General features: G+C 46.0%; 1 protein-coding gene across 1 annotated transcript in view; it reads right to left on the bottom strand.

Annotated features, from left to right (window-relative positions):
• Positions 1–745: 745 nt before the first annotated feature.
• LOC144828071 (adhesion G protein-coupled receptor E1-like) overlaps positions 746–18,676 on the bottom strand; it is a 561,082-nt gene continuing 543,151 nt past the window's right edge. Inside the window, exon 6 of the mRNA XM_078686208.1 lies at positions 746–894. Within this exon, the coding sequence (XP_078542334.1) occupies positions 746–894 (149 nt within the window). The remainder of the gene's footprint in view (positions 895–18,676) is intronic.

Here is an 18,676-nt window from a genome sequence, read left to right as displayed (position 1 = left end):
GGGGGTCATCAGCTGCTTCTTTTTTTAAAATCTTGTTTATGCTTGTTCCCCAATCTCCTAATGCCTGACTTTATTCTCCTATATTTTTAGTCCAGGGGTTGGCAGTTGTGGTAGAAGGGGCTGTGAGCAGTAACTCGAGATTTCTCATTGTACTGCCTACTGCCCCTCTGCACGAGTCCACTACCCTGATTCTGCGTGTGTATCCAGCTGTTAAACAGGTACTAATGAGACGTAAAATAGAAGTTAAGCACAGTGAAGGGAAAATGTGAGACATTATCAAAACTTTGGAAGAAAAAATTGAGAAACAGTGCAGGAAAGGGAGCTGGGGAAAGTAAAGATTTAAGGAAGGGTGGCAGGGAACATACAATGATAGAAAGAAGAGTTGAAGAAAAATGAAAGTCGGGATGGAAGAAAAAGAAAGTAAAGCAGAAAAGAAGGGGATGAATGCCCGTGGGACTTCAGGACTGGTGTATTAAACAAGCATTTGCAATGCAATAGGTCTCGCAGTTACGCAAGTTTAAGCTATTGGCACTGTAAATGACAATGCCTTTTATTTATGTTTTAAAAATGAAAGCACAAATAAAAAGCATTGTTATTTGCAATGTCAATCACTCAAACTCGCGTAAATGCCAGACCTATTGCATTGCAAATACTTGTTGGAATAACTGCCTGGGTAATAAACTCAGTAGTTCTGATAGATGCTTCAACAAGATAGTTACCCCTTCCTGCTAAACTCTGCCTCTTCCTACAAAGCAGCTGTACCTAAACATTCTCCTCTTCCTGTCTGGTTCCACCAGGAATAGCCGGAATCACAGATGCAGTAGAAGCTTCCATTTGTGTTTTGACATGAAGAGCGTTCCGGACAGCTTGATATTTTTCTGCATTCATCAATATCTAAAAGAAGAATAATACACGTGTCAGTTTTCGCTAAAAGATGAGCTTGTGTTGAATGTTTTTATAATGGTTTGTCTACCGAGGTATGCATCTGTGGCTTAACTCACTTGCCATCCTCTCAGCTAGTTAACTCGATAGCTAGTCTAAATTAACCATAACTTGCGACTTCCTTATTTTTTTATATTTTTTTTAATGTGATTTTCTAACGTCCAAAAGCACAGTACAGTACAAACACAGCAATAGTTGCATATCTCGATTAATTGTGGTTAAGTGACGAACACTCAAAGGAACAATACAATCTTGTCAAATGATAGATTTGTTCACAACACAGATCTTGCGTTAATACGCCTAGTACTGTATTCAGACCTAAACAGATGATTCTCAGAAAAGCAAATCATAAAGTGTTAACTCTTAACTTATCTCACCCACCTCCCCCCGAGGTCACATAAGGAAAACTTCCTCTCCTAGGCATGTAACACAGGTCAGACCACTTTCCTTACTAGGTGTTTCTACAGGCTGAGATTGCCCTCTGTCTACGCGTCCTCCTCTGAACCATCACGGTCAGTGTGTGTTTCCCCCGATATTTGTGAGGTGAAGCCCTCTCCCATGGGATCTCCGACATCATAGTGTACCTGGCCCTTGTGACCTCTTCCAACTTCTCATTCCTCCGGACCCGCCTAAGTCAAATTAGCTCTGCTGTCGCCCATTTCCTTAAGTCCCAGGCCCAATTTTCCACTGTGGGGGGCACCAAGCCCATCCAGCTAATTGCAATTCTTTTTTTGGCCAGCACCAGTCCCAACTAGAGGAAGCTATGTGTGAGCTTTTTCCATTTCGGTCTTGGGAGAAGACCCAGCAATACCTCCCTAATAGATTGGGGTAGCATCCACCCCGTTACCTGTCAAAATCGCTCCAATACAGACCCCCAGAAGAGTCGCAGCCTTGGACACTCCCATATCATATGCAAGAACTGGGCATCATTATAACCGCATTTGGAACAAGGAGCAGGGAGGTCTGGGTATATTTTGTGAAGTACACTTGGAGTCAGATACATTTGATGAACGATAATGAATTGAGTACGTTTAAATCTGGTGTTAGCACTAATTTGCTTAACCCCTTCATGTACCCTTTCCCATTCCGAATCCGTTAGAGGTTCTTCCAGTACCAAGTCACATTTGGCCTGAACTGGGAGCTGGTGTGCAGCAAGGTCCCCCCTTAGCACCCTGTAGATGTGAGATACCAGCTTAAGGTCCCCAGCCAATGTCACAAGAGCCTGAAGAGTGGCGGCAATGAGCGGCTCCTCCGGGAACGCCGGCCACAGCTTGCATGCCACCGCTGAGATCTTTGCCTATTGAATATACTGCCCCCTTCCCAGCTCAAACATTTATTCCGCCCCCTCCATGGTGATGAACCACTGTCCCTAGTACAGATCTTCCATCATGCGAATGCCTCCCTCCGTCCATCTAATAATGGACATGGTTTGAATGATTTGTTTATACGGTACCACCGCCCACAGCGGGGCCTCCGGGGCGTAGGGCACTCGTTTCACCGCAGTTTAATTGCGGATTCCCAGATTGCGGCTACATGCCTAATAATGTATGGGAGTCGTTCGGGCTCCCGCGATCGCAACATAAGGAGGTCGAGGGGGGGCGTCGCTTTGTGATTTCCCTCTAGCAGTCGCTTCTCCCAATTCTCAATCTCATCTAGCCACGCCATGTAATAGAAACTCAACCTACAGACCTCCAGTCCTCCCCGCTCCCACGTTCTCTGTAATGTATCCAATCTCACCCTTTTCCTTTTAGACCCCTACAACAGGTCAACCATTAAACAGTCCAATCCATGAAATTACGCCTGTGTAATACGGTAGGGGGAGTGCTGCATCACATATAAGCTTTGCAGATGGATCACCATTTTTATTAAGGCTACCCGCCCCACCAAGGATAAGGGCAGATGTCGCAAGCACTCAATTGATGGATACCTCCCACAAATCGCCCCATATTTTGTTCTAGGTAAGCCTCCTGCTTGTGTACCAGCCTGACCCCAAGATAGCGGACCGTGTCTCTGACCCAAATCATCCCCACTATGGTAACTCGTCCCCCTCCTTGTCCTCCAGGCTTCCCATAGGGAAGAGTTTAGACTTCCCTGGGTGAAGGCAGAGTCCTGATATTTCACTGAAGTCAGTTAACTCCCTAAGGAGCTCCGGGACTGCCTCCTCAGGATGTCGAAGGTGCACCAATGTATCATCGGCATACATTGACACCATGTGGACCATTGATCCCAGGCGAATTCCCCATCGCTCCATCTTGGGTCTGAGGGTGATCGTCAGGGTCTCCATCGCAAGGGCGAAAAGGAGCCACGACAGGGGGCAACCCTGTCGGGTACCTTTCTGGAGCTCCAAACTATCTGATACTCAATTGCGAAAGCGAACCCTGGCCGTTGGTTTGTTGGAGAGCAGTTTCAGATATTTATCCCCTAATCCCATCCGACCAATTACCATCCATATGTAATTCCATTCAACAGAGTCGAAGGCCTGCTGAATATGGAGGAGACATAGAGCCCAATCCATCTCCCGTAAGTCCGGGGCATGCGAGCTATGTGCTAGTCTGAGCAAATTATATGTGGTGTGGAAGAGGTGTGGCGCCACGGCCAGGGCGACTGACTCCGGAATCTGGGGATCACGGTTCGATCCCCGGCACCGGCGGCAGATTAGCCCAGCACCATGTGACTCTGGGCAATAGCTTGCTTAATCTTCCCGACGGCCCCCAGCGCCTAGAGACCCTAACGGGTGATTGTGCGCTTTACAAATGTGAATATTATTATTATTATTATTATTCCAGCCTGGGATAAACCCAGCCTGGTCTGGCTGGACCAGTCAGTCATGGTAAGACTCGCGCCGCAAACACGCCATTCAAAATTTTCTCATCGACATTCAAAAGAGAAATGGGCCTGTAGGATCCCGGGAGAGGGGATCTCTATCTGGTTTCAGAATCATGGACACTAGTGCTTCTATCATTGGCGAAAGTCTAGTTAAACACCTTGAGGAGATGATACACCAGCTGTGGGGCAAACGGGCACTTCTCCGACCTCAGCTTTCCAATTGATGTAAATATTTCCTCGCTAGTAAGTGCTGCCCCTAGGGCCTCATCGTCTTCTTCCTCAAGGATGGGAACCGTTATGTCTAAGTAGTCCTGCAGTGCAAGCGGTCTGGTCTGGGCGGCAGTCGAGCATGTCTGTTGTAAGTGGGTCTCAAATTCTTTTATAATTGCATCTTGGGTATACACCACGTTCCCCATCTTATTGCGAAGCATTAATATTGGTACAGGTTTCGTCTCCATACGGTTTAGTCGAGCCAAGAGCACTCCTGACCTGTCCCCTTCCATATACAGTCTCTGCCTGTAGGTGATAAACTTGTGTTTTTCTAATCGTGACCAAGCCTCAAGGAGCTCCCCTCGGAACTGCGTCCTCTCCACCACATCGGCCTGAGTTTCATATAGTGTACTCTCTATGATCGGTAGTCGTTTTTCTAAGGTATCAATGTCGGCACTAAGCTGATGCTCTGACCCCATAGGTAGTCCTCATGCAGACCCCCCTACTGACGACCTTCATTGCCTCCCACTCCATGGACCTAGTGGCTGCAGATCCGCAGTTTTCCCCAAAGTAATGTCTGAAGGCTTCCATCACAGTCTGTACATATGGGTGGTCTGCAAGGGCCTCTGCTGTAAGCATAGTGGAATGAGTGGTCGTCCAGGTTTGCTGGACAGAGTCAACAACAGTGGCGCATGGTCAGACAAGTATCCTGGCAGATGTGAAATGGCCTGTGTTGTAGCTGAAAGGCCGGCAGAGAGGCAACAGTGGTCAATACGGGAGTAAGTGTTGGCGGTGGGGGTGAAGCAAGAGAGGTCCCTCTTAGAGGGGTTGCGTGCTCACCACTCGTCTCGTAACTGCATACCCTGAAGGATACCTGTAATGGATCTTGTCTTGCGGGGTTTAGTATTTTCCTTAGGGGGCACCCTGTCCAGTTTCCCAGCAAAATATGCAATTGAAGTCTCCAAAAAGGAGGATCTCAGCACCCATGTACGGCGTCGCTGCCTTCAAGACTGCTGGGTAAAAATCGGGGGCAATCCAAGTTGGGCACATAGACATTGATAATACACAGTTCCCTCCCCTTCCACCTCCCAAACAGGATAAAATACCGCCCATCAGGGTCTAGAACATGGTGCAAATGTTGGAATGGGCAAAACCAGAATATGATGTGGCATATATCTGCCCCCTCCATCGTCTACGTAGGCTTGTTAGTGTGTTCCCCCATATGTGCGTTTCTTGTAGTCCTGCAATTGCTATTCTGTATCTCTTCAGAAAGGCATGTATTCTACGATGTTTATCTAGGCCTGCCATACCTCGGACGTTACAATTAAGAAACTTCAGCGTTTGCACCGTCATGATAATGCGGTGGTGAGTGGCAAGCGTGCATCCCCCCCTTTCCAGTGTGTCCATCCCATTGTATCCGTAGCCAGTGTGCCTTGGTATAATCCTGTGTGACCCCAAATGTTCCCCAACAAACAACCCAACTTGTAAGAAGTAAACAATCCCGTACACTTCCCCCACCCATTGGCAGCAGTATAGATTTGTATGTGCATCTCACGATCCCAATAACAAACAATACACACTGCCCCACAACCCCTCTACCCACCTTAACCACTTTAATGTCCGTATATCAGGCTTAGGGCCATAGTTCAGGCCAGCCTTGTTTGAAATGCCAATAGTAATGTCTATTGATCGCTGTTCAAGAGAACTGGTGATGTCGGGTGTGAGATTGCTCTCAAGCTTCCCCGGCGGCCCTGGTCTCTAGTGGGGGCTGCCCATGCTCCCAGTATAGTTATCACTCACCCTGGCCCTCAATCTATACTCTTTAGTTTGAATTAAGGTTAAACAGGAAAACTATAGTAAGAAGGTCGGAATGCCACTCCTACATTCCCAAATTGTAGCTCTCCTAGGAAACCCAAAAGTGATTGATCGGACCAAATTTGCCAGGACCTCTGCCCATCTACCATACAAAGCAAAGTTATTTGTACAGTTCAGCATTTAGTGTTCAACGTAAAGAGTTCATTCATGTCCACTGCCTGGTCCTCCGGCTCCCGGTTCAATGTCCGGTGTTGACTCCATCGAGTCTGAGACAACATCCGAATCGGAAGCTTGTAGCGTGCCGTCCCATAGGACCATGATACGGCCCAAGCTCATCATTCTCTTTTGTTGTTTCTGTTGTGTAGGCTGTCTGCGACCCCTTAGGTAGGGTTGCGAGGAAGGTATCCTGGTGGAGCTCGTACAGGGGACCAGGCGTCTCTCATCCCGGGCCCTGGCATCCAACCAGTCTCTTGCTTCTTCTGCTGAGACAAAGAACAAGGCACGGTCCTCACTTTCTACTCTTAGTTTTGCCGGGAACATAAGGCTATACTTTAGGTTCATGTCTCTGAGCCGCAGCTTAATTGCGATTAAGGTCTTCCTCTGTTCCTGGACCCTTTGGGAGTAATCGGGATACACTGTTATGGAATGTCCCTCGAAGTAGAACCATTTTCAGCTGCGAGAAAGCTGAAGTAAAAGGTTTCTATCCCTGAAATTAAATAGTTTTGCAATTATAGCTCAAGGAGGCGCTTCATGTCTAGGGGGGCCACCAGTGCTCTGTGTGCTCGTTCAACACTGAAGAACTTCGACAATTGTTTATGGGCCATTTCTCAGGTGACCCAGTTCTCCAGGAAAAGGCCTGCATCGGGTCCTTCAGCTTTTTCAGGGAACCCCACAAATCTTAGGTTCCCCCTCCTCGAGCGACCCTCTGAGTCCTCCATGCGATCGTCAAGCTTGATCAAGTGTCTTTTCAGCTCAACTACTGCAGCACTAAGGCTCTTGGCCTCTTCTTTTAGGACATCCATATCTTTCTCTGTGGCTGTAACTCTGTCTGAGACTTTCCTGAGATTGCATCTCAGTAGATTAACATCTATGGCCACCCCGTTGATCTTCATGATCATATCGTTCCTAGTCGACTGAACGGCCTGGATTACATCCATCAGTGGTGGTGCATCTTCTGCAGCCCCTTCCAGTGTCCCCTTCTCCATTACTTGATCCTCGCTTCTGCTCTCTGGACCATGGAATATAGGCTGGGCATAATGTGATATTTTACTGGATTGCGCTTTTGCCACTTTATCTTTCCCCCATACTGTCCAGCTAGTTGCAACAGGGTTTGTCCTATATGACCCTCTTCAGCAGGGGTGCACCTGAGGTATCCCTCCCAGTGGCTGTAACCGCACCTAGGGTGCAGCTCTCTCACACACGAAGTGAGTTTCTCTTGACCCTGGTATGTGCAGGGTTTCTGTAATAGTCTGGGCTGATATTATGTTTCCACCCCTCGAGTAAGGGACCCTTGCTCACCGTGGTATACCTCTGTCTCTCTTTGGCGAATCTGGTCAGCCTGCCAGCAATCCCTAAAATCATGCTCCCAGGGGGGTACTCCCTTCAAATCCTCCCCTATTTCTCCACATCTGATGGGGGGTATTGGGCCATTCCACTCTTCCCTACGTCCACCGTCTTCAGATGAGTCAGAGCTCAACAGGACTCAGGAAGCATGCTTTCCCACCACCTCAGTGATCCTTCAATATGCCACCTTGTAATAGTACTTCACTCTGCTGGTTTGTCACATGCTGGACACTCCCCAAAATTGAGGGGGAGACCTTCAATCAGAGGCGAGCTCCAAAACCCCATGGGCTCACCTGCATTGGGCGGCTTGGTGGCCGAGCAGAACCAGCCACGTTCCTCTGGGTTCCTCTCTGCTTCTCTGACCCATGCAGCACGCCTCCACATGTTCCAGTCCAATCTGTCCTCCACTGCTCCGATCGTGGTCTGGCCTCCACGAGGGATACCAAACCGCAGTGCTGTTCCAGCGGGGGCCTGACTGTCTCACTGATTCAACACTGCATTCCAGATCGTAATCAGCAACCAGCCTCTTCAGAACCAGACTCCGCTTCTACGGGTGCAAGTCGTCTGCCTTTCTGCCTTTTCACCCTTTGCAACAGGGACAGCACTTCTCCTCCCAGGGACGTAACTCTTTCTTTCCCCTCTCAGTGGGATCCAGCGAGACCTCAGGTCCGGCGTCTCTGTCTGATCTCATCAGGCCATATCCTCCGCATGCCGGATACTCCACCGGACCGTAATCAGGCTGCTGCGGGGCCAGACAACGCTACTGCAGGCGCGGGTCATCTGTCATCTTATCCTCTTCAACGGGGACAGTGCCTCTCCCCCATAGGCTCTAACTCTTACCTGCCACCCTCAGCAGGGTCTAGAAAGACCGTAGGCCCGGTGTCTCTGCTCGATCTCATCAGGCCGCACCCAAAATGGCGCCAGCTGTTCACCTAAATCGGGGCTCCGTTTCCACTGTCCCGAAGTTTTGCGTCTCGATTCTTTGCTCACATGGCAGGTGATGATCTCATGGGTCCCAGGAGATCGCTTTCCATGTGTTTCGGAGCCAGGATATTTTAGGCTAAATATTTATCTTGGCTAGCCGCACGGAGCTCTTTCAGAGCACGTCTATGCGGCCATGATGCCAAGCCATGCCCCCCAACTTGCGGCTTCCTTATGTATAGGGTGAGTAGCCTTTCCGGATTTTCCCAGACAGTCCTGATTTTAGAGGACTGGACCTGCCTTCTGACATCTTTTCAAATTTTTAATACATGTCCCAATTTTTGGGACACAGGTACAGTCATTCTGCAAAGAAGAACTGAAACCAGGCTCTCATTTCAATAGGCACCTTTAAAGTCCTTAGTGATTTTAGTTATTAGTTTCATTCAAGCAGCACACTGGAGCAAGTGGCAAGAAATTGTCCTATGAATATTTGTTTTACGTGCATGAATTTGTGCATCAGCCGTGACGCTCAGTGCGGTCCCTCGTGAAAAATCGTGGTGGATTCATGCACACTTTATAAGAACCTTGATTACTTGATTGACAGAAGTGGCACATTATCTCGGGCACCTGCTCTATAAAGAGGAGGCCGCAATGCCCACCTCGAGGGGCCAATTGTAGCCCTAGGAATCCTATCCCATGTCAAAACCAACACTCCATCCATCATCCCCTTTGGTTTTGCTTTGTTCATCCTAAGTTGGCAGGGTATGCCCAGACGTGGGTCCCTTGCTCACTTTGCACTGGATTCAAGCTAGCCTGGCTGATGACAGCTGATTAGCCAGAAACCGGTCCCAGGATGCTTGTTTCCGGTGCAGGGAAGACATGGCTTGGCAGTTCGGGCTGTACTCTTCCCGTGAGGCACAGGGTCAGACTGATTTGCATATGGCCATGTCTGAACTGGGGTGGCGGAGTGAGCTAAAGAATGATGATGAATTAAACCCACATCAGTTGACTGGGGGTGAGTGCTTGCTTTGCTCAACACTCCGTCCATCATCCTCTTTGGTTATCCTATCCCATGTCACCTGAGAGCTTCTAGGGCACCCAGTGTGCAATGTGACCATGGGGGTGCCTCATGGCTACCCCTGACCCAGCCGGCTCCCCACCTCCTGCAGGAGCCGTTATTGCTCTGACAGACAGGGGGCTGCTGAAAGGCAGTTCCCTGTCTGTCAGAGCAATGCTTTTATCTGTTTCCCTACATGCATATGAAAGACATGAAAACTCTGCTTTCTGCACGCCAGAGTTGTTTGACAGCTCCGGCTTGCAGAAAACAGAGTTATGTTAACTTTTGCTTGGTGGGAGCTGTCATATTCCACCAAGCAAAAGCAAAGAGCTACCTCCCGAAGGTGGGAGCTGTCAGCTTCCACTAAGCAAAAGCAAACACCTGCATCCTGAGAATCCTCGGGAGGTAGCAGGAGCCAACCCTGGGGCAGTAGCAGTCCCAAGGGCCATCAATGGCCCCAGTAGTGAGGCTTCGCTGCATCCTCTACATTAATTTACTTTAGCCTCGGGAGGTGGCTGTGGGGCAGCCGCAGGGGTCCCCTTAATTTTTTCAAAATAATTTACCCCTGGGACGTGGAAGTCCCGACGTGCAGGCTGACCCCATGGGCCTGCCTGCATGCATTTTTTATACTGCCCAGTGAGATGACTGTCCCTTGGGTTGTGGGGGGGGCACACGGGCCACTGCAATAATTTAGTATTATCTGCCTGGAGAAGGTGGCAGTCTCCAGGGTGTGGGAGGGCAGCTAGGGGCTGCATATTATTAAATGCCTCGGGGAGGTGGCGACCATGTGGGCATGGAGGCCCACATGGTCCATCCTGCATTACTTTACAGATTTTTGCCCCAGGGAGCTGACGGTCCCCAGGGTGCAGGGGTGTTGCATGGGCACCACCTGCATACATAAAAGGCAATGCCCCAGGTAGGTAACGGGCCCCGTGCAATTTCTCCTATGTTTATGTTATAAATGACCTGGCTCACCCAGTGAGCATTCAAGAGCAAGCATGGGAGCCTGCGCTGGCTTTTTTTCTGCAAATTCATGAATATCGCAATGTTGCAGCATTTTGAAAATACCTTTTTTGGCCTGGTGGGGTTCAAGGGGGATCCCAAGACCACCACGGCTTAGGGGTCAGGGTATTCCTATCCCGCCCCCTTTTCTTTTTTAAATGTTTTTTTATGGGACTCGGCTGAAGCTGAGTCCCAAGATGGCGGCAAACACTTCCTGGTTGAAGTGTTGCAGCCAATCAGAGCTCTGCATTTCCCTGCACAAGCTCGTTATTTTTTGTTAAATTGTCACAGCCACAGATATCACTAACTGTATTTTCTTAAATTTCTCAACAACTATTGAACGGATTTACACCAAATAACAAAAAGCACAATCTACGTAACCAAATCTACCTTTCTGTCCTATTTGGTGTAATTCCATCCAGTAGTTTGGGCTGTAGACATGTTCAAAGGTCCTATAGGAACTAATATGGAAAAACACACCTTTTTGACAACCCTTTTTCTCAGCCCCCGCTTGACAGATCACCCTGAAACTTTCCATGCCCAATAAGACTTCATGGCACAGTTAAAATTTTTGGGGGAAGATTCGTCAAACGGCGCCAAAGATATAGGCAAATCAAGAAGCACTTTTCCTATGGAAACATGATCCCATCTGTCAGTTACTACCTACTAGCAACAGCCAGTAGGTAATATTTATGAAGGTGATATATATATATATATTCACTGAAAAACCCATAGGTTTGAGGCACGTTATAGTTAGGAATTAGCATTTAAAAAAACCTTAGAAATTCACTGCAAAAAACCATAGGTTTCAGGGGCTTTATAGTTAGGTGGACATTTCACTCGTACAAAACCATTGAAATTCCCCTGTTATAGTTAGTTTAGCTAACTATAACTCGCTCGCCCGCAGTGCACTGCTGATGGCGTCACACAGTGACATCACTCATGACATCACTGATGACATCTCAAGTGACATGACGTCACTGATGACATCATGGATGACATCATCCAGTGAATGTGTGTTTTTCTGAAAATTAAATGTTTTATATATGTATATCTCAAGTTCGATGGAAGAATAAATAGGTATATAAGTGTCTAAATGGTTGATGTTTTTTATGAAAAATTGATTGTATAACTGACTGATTAAGTGTATCTTAGTGAATACATGGGTTAGTGAGTAATCTTTAAATATATAAATATCTGTATCAGTCTCTAACTTTGAGTATAAGTGGCTGTTTTGTTTGGTGAGTAGCTACATGAGTGTCTATATGCGTTATTACTTTGTTTTTCGAGCATCAGTATGAGTGTCTGAGTGTCTGTATGGTTCAGTGGGGGGTATTACTTAGTGCATACATGCATGAATGAGTGAGTCACTCTTTGTATGTGTGGAAGACAGTATGTGTGCAGGACTGTATGGGTGGATGAGTGTGTGTATGGGTGTGTTAGTGAGTGAATGACTGACTCAATAGGGTTTTTATAAGTAACTACATATATTTTAAACTAGTATATGTGAGTATTGGTGTATATAAGTGAGTATATGTGAGAGTGAGAGATTGGGAGAGTTCCTGTATGAATACGTATGTGTTTCAATAAGTGAGTGTTCAAAAGAGTAAGTATGCGTACGTTTCTGTAGAAGTAAGTATGGTGGTGTGTGTATAACTGTATGTGCAAGTAAATGGATGTTTGATTCTTTATTAGCATGAGTGAATATGTGTGTGAGTGACTCTATGGATGAGTGTCAGTGTGTAACAGGATGTATAGGAGTACATATGATGAGTGAGTACATGTATGAGTGACTGTATAGGACTGTTGGCGATTGAGTGGATGTGTGTGTAGATCTTTGAATTACTAAATAGGTGTGTTGTAAGAGGTATTGGTGTCCATTGTTTTGAAAATGTTAGTTTCTATTTTTGAGTGTGTGTATCAAAGGTTATATTAGGGTGAGAGGAGGTCTGCCACTCTATCACAAGAATGATGTAATTAGTGATGTCATCAGTGATGTCATTTGAGATGTCATCAGTGATGTCATGAGTGATGTCACTGACGATGTCATGAGTGATGTAATATGTGACGTCATCAGCAGTGCATTGCGGGTGCGCGAGTTATAGTTAACTGAACTAACTATAACGGGGAATTTCAATGGTTTTGTACAAGTGAAATATCCAGCTAACTATAACGCCCCTGAAACCTATAGCGTACCCCGCGATTTTTTTTTTGCCCTTGGGGGTCCTTTTGGGACCCCCTGAGAAGGGCAAGAGAGTCGGGGGTCTCTACCCTGCCCCCTTTTCGTGTTTTCCACTCTTGTTTTGGGCACTCTTGTGCCTCAGTTCTCCTGAAAAACAAGATGGTGGCCAACACTTCCTGGTTTGGGCAGTTTGGAATGTTGACAGTCGACTGCAAGCCAATCAGAAACTCTCTCGCGCACGTAAGGGTACGTGCACGTACGCGTACCGAACGCGTACGGTTCGCGTACGGTGTGCACATATAGATATATAATTTGCTCGAATTCAATTTTCTCAACAACTACTGGAGGGATTTTAACCAAATATAGAAAAGGCACTACTGCATACCTGTCCCTACCATTGTTGCCAAGTTTGGTCTAATTCCGTTCAGCCGTTTGGGCTGTAGCCGTGTCTAAAGGTCCCATAGAAAATGCCATTTGAAACATTTCAAATTCAATTTTCTCAAGAACTACTGGAGGGATTTTCACCAAACATAGCAAAGGCACATCTGCATACCAGGCCCTAAAATTTTGGCAAGTTTGGTGTAATTCCATTCAGCCGTTCGGGCTGTAGCTGTGTCTAAAGGTCCCTATGGAAATTAGCATGGGGAAAACACGTTTTGGGAACCCCCTTTCGGGCCCCCGCTTGATGAAACCCCCCCGAAACTTTCAGGGAAGGAGCGGAGCGGAGCTGGCCAAAATTCTGTAAAATACACACAGATTCCTCAATTGGCGCCAACGTTATTCTCAATAGAATGTTGAGCGCATATAGATATATAATTTGCTCAAATTCAAATTCTCAACAACTACCGGGGGGATTTTCACCAAATATAGAAAAGGCACCACTGCATACCTGTCCCTACCATTTTGCCAAGTTTGGTGTAATTCCGTTCAGCCGTTCGGGATGTAGCCGTGTCTAAAGGTCCCATAGAAAATGCCATTTGAAAAATTTCAAATTACATTTTCTCAAGAACTACTGGAGGGATTTACACCAAACATACAAAAGGCACTGCTGCATACTAGTCCCTACCATTTTGCCAAATATGGTGTAATTCCGTTCAGCCGTTCGAGCTGTAGCCTTGTCAGAATGTCCCTATGGAAATTACCAGGGGAAAACACGTTTTGGGACCCCTCTTTTTTCTCAACCCCCGCTTGACGAATCCCCCCGAAACTTTCAGGGAAGGAGAGGAGCTCAGCGAGGCAAATTTAAGAAAAATTACAGGTATATCCCTCAATCGGCGCCAAAGTTATTCCCAATAGAATGTTGGGGATTTCCTATGGTAACTAGGTCCTAACTATATATACCTACTGGCGACCGCCAGTAGGTAATATATATATATATATATATATATATATATATTCAACACGCCAGTTTAAAGTATTGATGGCACTCCACTCAGAGATAGTTTTTCAAGTTAATTTTAATGGTACCATTAAAATTAACTTGAAAAACTATCTCTGAGTGGAGTGCCATCAATACTTTAAACTGGCGTGTTGAATACAAACGGGAGACTGCCTCGATCCCGATGATGGCACCAGCGCAAACGAGCTCCCCCTGCGACGAGGCATAGTGCGAGTGAATATATATATATATATATATATATATATATTACCTACTGGCGGTCGCCAGTAGGTATATATAGTTAGGATTTTTTCTCTATGGGATTTTTGAAAATTCTATGTCTAATAACTTTGGCGTTTGTGGACGGAATTGGCTGAAATTTTCTGGAAAATGGAACATTTTGTTTCTGAGCAGCCCCTGGAAATTTGGGGGGGGTTCGTCAAGGGGGGGCAGAGAAAAAAGGGGGGTCCCAAAACATGTTTTTAACATTGAGTTTTCCATAGGGCGGTTGGCCTCACTTTTAGCCCGAACGGCTGAATGGATTTCCACAAAACTTGGCAAAATTGTAGGGACTGGTAGCCTGATGTGCCTTTTGTAGGTCTCAATATATGTGCTACAGTGGATTTTGAGAAATTAACGTTTAAAAAAAGATATATATCTGTAACAGCGGACCGGGCAGCGCTCCAGTACGCGTACTTTTCGCGCAACGGAGCTTTGTGAAGCGAAGCTGATTGGTTCTCCGGCGTCTGTAAACATTCCAAACAGTCCGTAGCGGCCGCCATCTTGTCTCTCGGTAGGATCGAGAGACAAGCGGAGGCCAAACCGAAGGGGCAAATGACCATAAGGGGGCATAGTAGATCCTCCCTGACCGTTTAGGTTTGATGTGGAGGTTTTAAAAGGGCCCCGCGGGGCAAAAAAAAATAAAAATAATAATAATCGAACAGCTGAATGGATTTGCACGAAACTTGGCAAAATTGTAGGGACTGGTAGCCCGATGTGCCTTTGCTAGGTCTCAATATATGTGCTCCAGTGGATTTTGAGAAATTAACGTTCAAAAAAAGATATATATCTGTAACAGCGCTCCGCTTCGCGTAACGGAGGTTTGCGAAGCTGATTGGTCATTCTGTCACTGGGCTATAGTTGGGCTACATCTGGCTGATATTTGGGCTACATTTGTTTTTTTGTGTGTCTGGCGGCCATCTTTGGGCTACATTGGGCTACATTGGGCTTCATTGGGCTACATTGGGCTACATTTGGGCTCCAACATATATATAGGCCAATGTAGCCCAATATATATTTTTCAAAGTTAATTTGCGTAAAAACCACTGGAGCATATATCTTGAGACATAGCAAAGGCACATCGGGCTACCAGTCCCTACAATTTTGCCAAGTTTCGTGGAAATCCATTCAGCCATTCGAGCTAAAAGTGAGTCCAACCGCCCTATGGAAATGAAGGAAATGAATGGGTAATTTGTAATTAGCAAATAGCTAATCGCAAACTAGGAATGGTAAAGAATCGCTATTTATTCCTTAAAGTTCGCTATTTAGGAAATGCAAAAAACTTTGATGATACATATGGCGGTTCATCTCTAACAAGATAAGAAGCATAGGGATACATTTATGATGACTGGCGCATCACCAGGGATGTGTTAGTCATTCTGTGCCGCTGTTCCGTCACCTATGGTGTGCTGCATTTACAATGCGGCGCATCATGGGGCAAACACAGCACAGATGCGTGATGTATCTGTGCCGTAAAGGTGGCGCATTGCTGGAGTTGTATCGCAAGTGTGATGAAGCTCCAGCAAGGGTCGGGGGTGCCCCTGTCGCAGGGTTTCTGTTCTCACACAGAACTGTGGACAGAGGATTGGAACCTCGGCGAATTAGGGTGTCCCAAAACTCACGTTAGTAATCAAAAACTCCTTAGCAAGCTAGGTACAGTGTCACATTGGATATAACAAACTCTCAATGTTTAGACAATCCAGAATATGAACTTATAGTACCTCAGGATACATGGAACTCATGAACAGTCGGTCGTTATATATTTCTTAGAAACCAGAACATGGAGTTAAGAAGAACACATGTGTATTTGAAATGTTTATTTACTAATGCCGTCTTCTCAGGCGTAGTATCTTAGATAATACAAGTACACATATTATCAGTAGCAAAATTACCAGCATAGTTACTAGTACATAAAAAGCGAATGGTGATAGTATGTTAACATGCTGTAAATGAATAAGAGTTAGCAACACTTATAAGCAGCCGCGGGCCGTGGAGGGAGTTACGGTGAGGCAGGGAGGCGGGGAGGGGGAGAAGCAGGGTGGAGAATACAAGTACACATATTATCAGTAGCAAAATTACCAGCATAGTTACTAGTACATAAAAAGCGAATGGTGACAGTATGTTAACATGCTGTAAATGAATAAGAGTTAGCAACACTTATAAGCAGCCGCGGGCCGTGGAGGGAGTTACGGTGGGGCAGGGAGGCGGGGAGGGGGAGGGGCAGGGTAGAGAGGGCTCCACCCTGCTTCTCCCCCTCCCCGCCTCCCTGCCTCACCGTAACTCCCTCCACGGCCCGCGGCTGCTTATATCTCACCCTCCCTAATACACATATTATATTATTTGCTAAGAAGGTCTCTTTGTGTTGGTTTAGGGCGTGCCCATACTTTAGTGTCTTAGATTTGAAGGAATCACATCAGCATACACCAGCTCTCTCTTCATGTGAAACGCATCAACTGTTGTGTATGTGTGTTCGGCAAAGCAATATAAAACCCGCCTCATGCCCAGAATTGGCAGAAGTTGCACTTATGTTATGAGTATGAAGTCGTGGAGATCAGACCTCATAACAATTCTGTATCGTGTTGTTCTTGAAACTTTAGCACTCGCTGTACAGATATAGTTTAACAAGCAAAGCAGATAGTAGAGCAATAACATATTATTCTCATGTAAACCACGATGAACTACTAGGTGGAAAGCTAAAGCAACAACTAAGTGTCGTGTGCAGAAGTTGCAAAAAAGGAAAAATGGCGTTTAAACCGGTAATGAGCCCATGCTAACTTAACACGGTGTAAAGATATCCAGGACCTAGATGACACCTCCCCATGATCCGGAAACGAACTGAATAAGATAATAGAAGTGCCATCTCATGAGAGCAGATTGCAAGTTTATATGTGGACGGTCCGCAAGGTAAAGCATTAAAAACTAGGAAAATTTAATGCTAAAGAAAAATAAAACAGCCAAGTACTTTATCGAGTCTTAAGCCAATAGGCAAGGTAAATAATAAAAACTTGACAAATAAGTCAATGAATTGTCAATGAAATGCTAGTACTCAGCATATCAAACATGAAAAAGGTCTATGACATAACTGTGTATGCAAAATAAGCTGCAACAGCCTCCAATAGGAAGTCACCGTCTTCATCCGAAAACAGTTCAGCCATCCAATTTAAAAGCGGAAAAGAACATACGTGCTCTCCCAGCACCGGATCCTCTATCACCATCAGAGGACAGCTCGGTGGGTTTTCAAGAAAGCTCTGTTCCAAGAAAGACTGTGCTGCCGCCAGTAAATTCCAGGGACCAATTAGTCCATGCATCAATGCCACAGCCATAATCCTTTCGCCAGGACAAACCAACTCGTGAGTAATGATAGGAGTCATCAGCTGATTAAAGTCGACGTCAGGAGAAACCGGTCCGCAGAGACACAAATCAATGGCCCAATCGAAATCACAGGTCAGGCAGTGAAATACAGGCTGGACACAGGTGAAGTAGGAGAATCGAAAAGATAATCCATATGCCGTGCTTAATATCGCCAACGGCATTGTGCCATAATATTCTAGCATGCGATTGCGGAACAGTGTCAGCAGCTGCAGGGTGGGAGGTTGCATAGGAGGGACATCCATATTTAAAAATGTAAAAAAGCACAAGAGCGTCCGCTGGTAATGCAAGTAAAAATGCCAATCCACGAAGCAGAGTGGAGAAAATAGAATGAAAGAAAGCAGGGATGACTCCAAAGATTTTCTCAAATGAAGTCACGAGACCACTGGTAACAACTTTAAAAAAGTGCGCCAGGGCCTTTGTGGAGGATGCGTTAAAGATAGTCCGAACCATCTTGCTGAAATTGAAAGGCAAATCTGAATTGAAAAGGGTCTGCACCTCTGTACGGGTGTTCGCTATGTGAAGCACGAAAGTTTCACGGGCCGAACTCAAGGCCACCTCTCTCTGAGACAAAAGAGCTCTTATTCTTGCCATGCCGTTGAAATCTCTCCCAAGGTTGGTATTTGTGGCCAGATTGAAAACTCCCTATGTTCATGTGTGGGAGGAAATAGAACATTTCTGCAGCAAATAACCCGTTCACTTACTGTTACGATAAAAGGAATACTTTTAATTAACTCAGAACAATCTTCATTATTGAGCATCAAATAACTACCATTTTCCAACAACTTGAACGTGGGGATGATAGCAGGAACTGGCGTGCCTTGCAACACGCAAGCCATATTTGGTCGGTGTTTGTTGCATGAACCGTGTAACTGTATGTGCCTACACCTTAGTGAATGATCTGGCGTCTCAGTGCATTCCTCTCCATTCAGATAAACTTCTTGATCATCTTTGGAACATCTGTATGTGTATGGAAGCAACCAGACCTCATGAAGAAAAGCACTACCTAAAGGTTCATAACGACCTATTGGTATATATTTCATACAATTTGAAAACTTATATAAAGCAAAAGGCAGCGTTATTAAACCGTGGATAAGGCACGTTGCCAAAAAACCCGCAATCCTCTGCTGAT

The sequence above is a fragment of the Lissotriton helveticus genome, chromosome 4_1, assembly GCF_964261635.1.
Source record: "Lissotriton helveticus chromosome 4_1, aLisHel1.1, whole genome shotgun sequence".
Lineage (NCBI taxonomy): Eukaryota > Metazoa > Chordata > Amphibia > Caudata > Salamandridae > Lissotriton > Lissotriton helveticus.
Note: the sequence above shows the minus strand (reverse complement) of the source record. Positions and strands in the feature narration are given on the sequence as shown.